The following is a 7,603-nucleotide window of genomic DNA, read 5'->3' on the forward strand; positions in this document are numbered from 1 at the left end:
TGCAAATTGGTATTATCTAAAGTTCTAAACAACAGATAACATAATTATGATTTGTATTTGTGTGGAAACGTAGCTGAAGAATTCAAGGTTTTATTAGTTTTACCTGGATGGTAAACATCATACAGTCAGACTTTTGCTTATTTAAAAAAATTTATTTGAATGTACTTACATACTGGAGTCAAAAGAGAATGCACCAAAAATGTTACACTGACTTACAATTACAAAGAAAGTGATTTTTATCTTCACGTACAAGGACAGGAGGGAAGAAAACTATGTACAAAAGGGAACTGTGAGACCCCAACTTCAAGTCACAATGAGCGATGTGGGTGAGTCAGAGAACCATCGAAAAACCGAATCCAAATTGTACCACTCAAAAACAAACTTCGCCTCTGCAATCTTAGAGCTACTGTTATTTGGGCACAAATGGCCTTCACTTAAGATAAATCCTATTCTAAAAAAAAATGATATTGAAAACAGAGATATAATGAATGTCTGGATGGACGTCTAATGTTTTGGGAGATAAAAAAAATTCTTCCAGAAATTCATTTAAACAATGCACATTTGTAGGAATGAAGAAAAAGAAGGGGCGGAGAAATGTTGACAAACTGAAGAAAATGCATGCAATGCAGTGCAGAACCCAAAACACGCATTTGGTCTCATCACTGCCTGTGACGGCAAACTTGGCCTCTAAGCTCTGCCTCCAAACAGTCTAAAGATGTACAAATAGATATAAATCACAACTTTTATGGCACTTGGCGGAGGCGTCAACTATTCCATAACACCCAAGGAGCATTGTGCAGCTCTTGGGGAAACTCCCATGAAAAATAAAGCGTGAAAAAGCCAGGTAGAGAAAAGGGTTTGGAAAAAGTCAGGAACGCGTTCTACAAATGTAGCTTGGGAAAAGATGAGCTGCTCTCGGTGCCAGTCATTAGTGAGGGGGGGAGTGTGCGTGTTTGTGTGTATGTTGGGGAAGGGGGGCCTGGGGGGTCTTTCTGATATGAGCGAAGGACAGAAACAACTGAAAGGGTGAGTGTAAAGTGAGGATCCACCTAAAACAGAAAACCTTCTGCTGCATGGTTAAAGTGAGCATCATGTGAGGTCAGGACTTCAATTCTGGTGGACCAGCTACTTGGCGCACCCAAAGAGTTCCTCTTTACTTTTGGTCACTTTTGGGCTTTTTGCTGTCATTCCCGTTGTTCTCGGGCTTGGCTCCTCCCTCCGCCTTATTCTCCTCTCCCTCCGGGTGCTTCCGCTTCTTTGTGTCATCTGACAGGGTCTGAGCGTGGCAGGGGTGTGGTTGGAAGGTGATGATCATGCAGGTCATGTTGTCGCACCCTGTCCCATCTCCAGATGTGTCTGGGGCCAAGCAATGGTCCAACAGCTGAGGGGAGGAAAAAGAAAGTTAGTTGGGGAGGGGTGGGTGGGGGGTTGATGGTTTCGTCACCTCCTCCACGATGGACGAAAGAGGTCTGGCGCTGCCGCTCTGATCTGGCTTGATCCTCTCGCTGATGAAATCGACCACCTCCTGACTGCTCAACACATTCCTAAAGATCCGATTGAGGAAAAACGAGGCTCAGCGACGGGTGAAAAGTAACGAGTGCAGCGACGTGCGCCGACAATTTTGCAGAAAGCTAAATCCCCCCACCAGATGCCGTCGCAGGCGATGACCATGAAGTCATGGTCATCGTTGAGTGTCAGAACGTTCACGTCGGGCATGGCTGAAATCATCTGCTCCTCTGGGGGCAGAACCTTGTTCCTCTTGTAGAAATGATCACCTGGAGAGAAAGAAATCAGTACAGTAGTTAAGTATTTGCACTAGCAATTCGTATTCGTTCTCAGGTGTATATAGTTTTTATTTCTACAACTGTACTCAATTGTGTTCCATCTATACCGTTGAGCAATGAGCACGTACGTACCGATGGCTCTGGAAAGGTTCAGACCACCGTTGACCCGCCCGTCCACGGTCACTTTGCCTCCGGCCTTTTTAATGCGAGACAGCTCCACCCAATCCTCGGGCTTGTGGTCGTAAGACATATCCACAGCTTTCCCTGCAGCGAACCCAGAACTTGCATTATATTTCTAACAAATGAATTCAAAGATCAGATGAGCCACACATTCATACGTCTAATAACAAAAAAGCAAATATCTGTGCCATAAAACTAGCTTTAGATAACCAATGTGACACTAATCAAAATACGGGATCGTTACCTCGCTCGGAGACCACGCAGCGGGAGTCTCCTGCGTTGGCCACAATCAGCTGTTTGCCTCGGATCAGAGCCACAACGGCAGTGGTGCCGCTATCTGAGCCAGGCTGGAATTCATCCCCCCCAAAAAACCACAAGTGTTCCCAAATTGGAATTACAAGAGACAAAGGGTATCAACCCGTCACTTATTTAAGTTTAAATCTTTCCACTAGATCCACACCTCCTCCTTGCCGTCCATCCCAGGTAGACTCATTTCTGTCTCATCTTCATCCTCCGAGTCTTCCTCCCCCTCTTCAGTATCCTCTTCTTCTGGGTCACTGCTGTCAGCCTCCTCCCCTTCTTCACTGCCGCCCTGAACAACAACATCTGCGTGTGCTTCTACTGGTGACCAACCCAACCCAACAATTTGTTCCCTCACCTCTTCATCACTTGCCTCCTCTTCCTCCTCTTCTTCTTCCCCCTCCAGTTCAGACTCTTCACTGTCATCAAAGAATTTGGACTTGGAATCGCCTTCGGTTTTGGAGGACGACGAACACGAGGGTCCTGCGTCGACCTCTGCAATAGCGGCCTTTTCTTCGCCATTGGAGCCCCCCGAGCCGTCGCAGTCAGTTGCTGTGTAGGCGAAAAGGGCACAAACGTCACCAAGATTGAAACTATTTTTAAACGAGATCCTTGGAGATGATCATGTTCAAGTAAACTTACCAGAGACGCAGCCTTCATCACTAATCCTTCGGCGGCACGCCCGCAGCTTGGACCCACAGTCTGCTCCGTTGCCATCCTTCGTTCCATCGCCGTCCTTAGTTCCGATGCCGTCCTTCGTTCCGTTGCCGTCCTTTGTTCCGTTGCCGTCCTTTGTTCCGCTGCTGTCCTTTGTTCCGTTGGTCTCCTCTTCCACCTCTCCGTTCACAGCCTCCTCCTTCTTTGGCCCTTCCTCACCTTCCCCCTTGTGTACAGAGGCTTCCGGAGACCGGCCCGGTGCCTTTTTAACAGTTGCGCTGGAGTAAAAAAAATTAAAAGAGGAAGAGGAAATTAGACCATGTATGGTTGGCAACTGAATATTTTAAAGACAAAGACATTGAGTTTACCCGCCAGCAGTGGCTGGCTTGTTAGCATTTTTATTCTGTCCATAACGGAGGAGCAGTTCCTCGATGGTCATAGTGGCCTCCTCATGGAGTAAAGCAGCCTCTTCTGTGTCCACTGGATAGAAAGCAGAAAGAAAAGGGAAATGTCAGCAGCAGCACTGGACAGCAATATATTGAAAGATGGAATTACCCTAGGATGACTGCCATCGGTGACAATATACTCACCATCATCCTCGTCTGCCACTTTTTTAGTGGGCGGCTCTTCGATGGGACGCCCGGCGATCTGCACCAGCTCCTTGATGACATCTTCTGTGGTGATCTTGCAGTCGATGGCCAAGAAAGCATCCTCCAGTGCCTGGGAAAAAAAACACACAAAGCCTTGAGTGATCTCAAGTGACGAAAGGTACTCTTCTCAGAAACACGCCCAACCTTCTGTAGTTTGCCATCTTTGTAGGTCTTCTGCTCCTTGATGACATCAGGAAGGTACTTTGAGCAGTAGAGAGCCACCTCTTCTCCTAAAAAGGAAGAGTAGAACACAAAAATGTCAGCATTGGTGCTAGAAGCAGGAAAAAGACAAAATGAAATGGTAACTGAATATGATTGTTTCTTCATATTTAACAGCGTCAATTCATTTTTAAATGAACAGTGTTCAAGAACACTTACCTCCATGACCATCATAGACAGAAAACATGGCGGTCCCCTCATCAAAATCTGGGATACAATTGTGTGCATCCTGTTACACACACAAGCACACTCAAATTAACATTAATGCCATTGAGTATTGCTATAGACTAAGACTGCAATCAGATCAGAATCCACTTAAATCTCCTTGATTATAACAATTTCAGTCCAAATGATAGCAATCTGTGTTTTTTTCTCATTAAGCAACATTAAGCTGTTGTGAGCAGCTCGAGGAAAACTTTAATGTCCACAAAATCCCAAATACTGCTTTGATATATTCATAGATTGATGTATGCGTAAGTAGACGTGCATATGGATTATGATGATGTTTTGTCATAGTTTTCCAACATAGAGTGTTTCAGACAAGTCCTTCCTTTCGTTTGGCTCTGGAGGCTCACCTCCATGGAAACACGCCAGCCCTGCATAGCAGAGAAGCCGTAGCTCATGGTGCTGTTGCCGCCATCTGAGGAGGTTTTGGTCGTGTTCGGTTGCGACAGATAAGCCCCCATGGTTGCAGGTTTCTCTGGCTTCACACCTGGGGAGAGAACAGGGCGCAAAAAACATTTCATTTAGCTTCACAAGTCTGGCTCGGTGAATTCAGTCTAGCCCTTTTTACGGTAGCTAGCGTTAGCAACACAACAAAAAGTGGATGCTCATCGGCTAGCTAACAATGCTAACAGGAGCCGGGTAAACTTCCACAGCGCAATCTTTGCCCCCCCCTGTCATACACGCAGCTAAACACAGAAGATCTGATGATGACATACAATCGCAAACATTATTCTGTCAACGGGCTGGGCTTACACGTGGATTCAGGAGAGGGAGATTCACATAGGAAAGACTACACGTGTGGAAGCGATAAGCCGCTATGAAGGGAGAAGCCGAGGAAAGGAGCACGGAAGGTGTACGAAGTGACACAGCGCATGTTCCCTTTTCCGGCCAACAGGAGGCGTGTCTGACAGCTACGTCATGCGCGACACTTAGAAAGCTTGCCGCTAGGAGACAGCGGATCTTTCTTATTCTTTGTAGGAAAGCCCTTTGAGAAATACTGTACTGTGGACCCTCCTCCCATGTTAATGTCCTTGGTTACACGGGCAAAATATAGTGCTCAAGAAATCAGACGTCATTACGCAAGAGAGAAAGTCAGGAAAAGCTAACTGCAACATCAGGAATGTATTTGGGGTTAATTAAAGAAAGGCACTTGAGGCGCATTCACTTTTATTCAAATGAGATTGAATGTGATGACTTGATTTTGAATATACTTTATGGTTTTCACTTATTTCGATTAGTTTCATAATGTCTTCTGAATGCTAATATTAGATAGAGATAACGAATGGAACAAGGTCACTTAAAAGAATAGTCATATCACTGATGTCCATATTGATGATTGAAGAATTTTATTTCGGACAGGACTGAAACAAAATTCCAGAGAAGACACGATATGAGAAATTCACTTGTCTGTCTCCCAACAACCCAAAGACGAAACCACTTTGTTGAAGAGAAGCAGCAAATACATTCAGCAAAATCGTGAGTTGTATTTTAATCATTTGTTTTGACCTTTTTCTTTTCCAGTTAATAGCACTTTATGCGAAACCTGTCTATGGGGCAGAAATTATTGATGCTACCTCTCAATGTGATTGGGAATGGTTGGAATTTGGCGCCCTCTGCTGGTAATTATAGGGTCTTGATTTTTTTTATTGACAATACTGTACAATACAACATCGTTATTAATTGTTAAGAAAAGACTCTGGACATGGGTGAAGATTTGCAGAATCCCATTCCTCTAAATTTACATAATGAAGACAGTCTTGGAATAACAAGTAAACTAACGTACAACACTATGTTAAGTTAGTGAGAATCCTGCGTCTTGTTGCACACCCCCACAATGACTTGCTGCAATTTCTTCATTGATGTCGCCACTGGTTTGAAATGTTCCTCGAAGATGCCATTTCCATCCCTGAACCTGGCCAGGAATCCATCCAGCTGCTTCTGTACCTCAGCTTGCTCCTCGAGTTCAACCTGCAGTGCATGTCGAGCACACACCTCGGCCTCATGAGCCCTGTGGAGTGCCTTCAAGGATGTCTCCAATCTGAGGATCTCCTAGACGTGGGAAAGTATTAGTTAATAATGTGAGGTCATGAAAGCATCAGTAGAGGAAGGAATTAACATTCATTATGAAACACGGGCTGTTTCATGTTTTAAAAAATCCCATGTTTGCGCCCTAATAATTAAAATAATATCTACTCGCGTTATTAGAGTCACTCGTTGACCTGCTGTGACTTGCCTGTGTGTCTGGAGGATGTTTTCTGTGACACTGGTCCTCCTTCAGCAGGACGTTGGGAGGGACGGAAAAACAGAGAGTGACCAGCACCTCTTCCATTCGCTCCGATAGTTGCTTGAAGCCCTCTCCCATATACGCTTGCAGTTTGCGGCTACACTCTCTGGCCTGGACGCGGAGCTGTTCCTCAGTCGTCGCGTCCGAGTCACCTTTACTCAGTTGTCGCACGCATACTTTCTCCACCACGTTCAAGATGTGGCACAGAGAGTCTATGAAGGCGCTGGAGAGACGAAACATAAGCGTCTGCGGCGTGAAGCCGAAAAACTGCGACTCGTATAACTCTAAAGACGACACGGGAAGCATGTCAGTCTCTACGCAGGTATCCTCTCTAACATCCATTTTTGTTTTTATTTCTCCCGCTTCGCGTCAGTCTTCTTCTTATACAAGTTAGCAGTAGGTCGACAACTATATTATGTTTTACTGCCCTCACGCGGCAATAAATGGTATAGTCACTGGGAGAGTCATATACTTCTGCAGATAAAGAACTGTTTAAAAATGATTCAGATGTGTGTATGTATGTAGTTCCATAAAATTGAACTCAAAAGACTAAAAAGGGATTCGAGGAGTGAACTAATCCAATCTTTGTCACAAACGATAATTCAGAACACCCCTCTCTCTCTCTCCCTCTTTCTCTTGTTAGATTAGGCCTCATTTATATCGCTGTAACCTTTCTCTTGCTTCATTGGCTTTGCCTTCTCTATGACACTCTTTGCACGTACGTAGGAGTTGCTCTCGGTTTTGACTACAAGGTCACACATTATCACACAGGCGAGTCGCCCCCTTGCAGGAGGGCGGCCAAGCATACATAGTATAAGAAAAGGAACCTTGGTGGGTGGGGGTTAGACCTTTTTCTGCAATCTCGCAGAGAAGGCTCCACAGCTTTCTATCGATCTTTCTGACATACATTAAGTAGTTAATGTATGCCTGGTAATTACGGTTAGCATAGCGAGCATTAAAGATAAAGAACTGGGGCAATATCTAACAACGTGAAGCCTTGCTCTTTCCATTGGCATAACTTCACATCCCATTCAGCAACTGGCCTGCCTTGAGAGTTTGCCGTGTGTGCTATTGAATACTGTGGTGTGTACCTGTTGGAAGGTGTGTGTGTGCGTGTGTGTGTGAGCGAGAGAGAGAGTGTGTGAGTGAAGACAGCATATGGACAGTGCCCTCCCTTCCTGTTTGGAGGGGAACAACGTGGCTGTCTGTGAACTGCCGCTTGACCCGTGACCTCATAGGATCACACGTACACTAAGAAAGAGAAATGCAGCTAGATACCTTCACATGTATACTGCCAGCCAGCT

At 45.2% G+C, this 7,603-nt stretch overlaps 2 protein-coding genes across 3 annotated transcripts; both read right to left on the reverse strand.

Moving 5' to 3' along the window:
* Window positions 1-131: 131 nt before the first annotated feature.
* ppm1g (protein phosphatase, Mg2+/Mn2+ dependent, 1G) lies at window positions 132-4,903 on the reverse strand. 2 transcript variants are annotated; one of them, XM_061276971.1, is made up of 14 exons: window positions 4,769-4,903; window positions 4,366-4,502; window positions 3,950-4,019; window positions 3,716-3,801; window positions 3,512-3,641; window positions 3,290-3,401; window positions 2,907-3,199; window positions 2,623-2,816; window positions 2,425-2,556; window positions 2,209-2,311; window positions 1,917-2,048; window positions 1,646-1,775; window positions 1,445-1,544; window positions 132-1,381 (listed from the first exon to the last, which is right to left on the reverse strand). In XM_061276971.1, exons 2-14 carry the CDS (start codon window positions 4,474-4,476, stop codon window positions 1,154-1,156), a joined length of 1,821 nt encoding a protein of 606 aa, XP_061132955.1. In that variant the 5' UTR covers window positions 4,477-4,502; window positions 4,769-4,903; the 3' UTR covers window positions 132-1,153. The 2 variants fall into 2 exon arrangements, with proteins under 2 accessions (XP_061132955.1, XP_061132957.1); XM_061276973.1 differs by having other exon boundaries at window positions 4,732-4,874.
* Window positions 4,904-5,344: 441 nt separating this feature from the next.
* Window positions 5,345-6,683, reverse strand: mis12 (MIS12 kinetochore complex component). Its single transcript, XM_061276980.1, has 2 exons — window positions 6,249-6,683; window positions 5,345-6,064 (listed from the first exon to the last, which is right to left on the reverse strand). The coding sequence occupies exons 1-2, from the start codon at window positions 6,639-6,641 to the stop codon at window positions 5,813-5,815; spliced, it is 645 nt and encodes a 214-aa protein (XP_061132964.1). The 5' UTR covers window positions 6,642-6,683; the 3' UTR covers window positions 5,345-5,812.
* Between the last annotated feature and the right edge of the window lie 920 nt (window positions 6,684-7,603).

This window comes from Syngnathus typhle, linkage group LG4 (assembly GCF_033458585.1).
Source record: "Syngnathus typhle isolate RoL2023-S1 ecotype Sweden linkage group LG4, RoL_Styp_1.0, whole genome shotgun sequence".
In the NCBI taxonomy this organism is placed as follows: Eukaryota; Metazoa; Chordata; class Actinopteri; order Syngnathiformes; family Syngnathidae; genus Syngnathus; species Syngnathus typhle.

Excerpts from the sequence above, each read along its gene's own strand:
- ppm1g (XM_061276971.1), bottom strand. The coding sequence starts at position 4,476 with ATGGGGGCTTATCTGTCGCAACCGAACACGACCAAAACCTCCTCAGAT. Across the intron at positions 3,402-3,511 it reads AGTGGCAGACGAGGATGATG|TGGACACAGAAGAGGCTGCT; the intron begins GTGAGTATATTG and ends CTTTCTATCCAG. Across the intron at positions 1,776-1,916 it reads GAACCTTTCCAGAGCCATCG|GTGATCATTTCTACAAGAGG; the intron begins GTACGTACGTGC and ends CTTTCTCTCCAG.
- mis12 (XM_061276980.1), bottom strand. The coding sequence starts at position 6,641 with ATGGATGTTAGAGAGGATACCTGCGTAGAGACTGACATGCTTCCCGTG. Across the intron at positions 6,065-6,248 it reads AACATCCTCCAGACACACAG|GAGATCCTCAGATTGGAGAC; the intron begins GCAAGTCACAGC and ends TCCCACGTCTAG.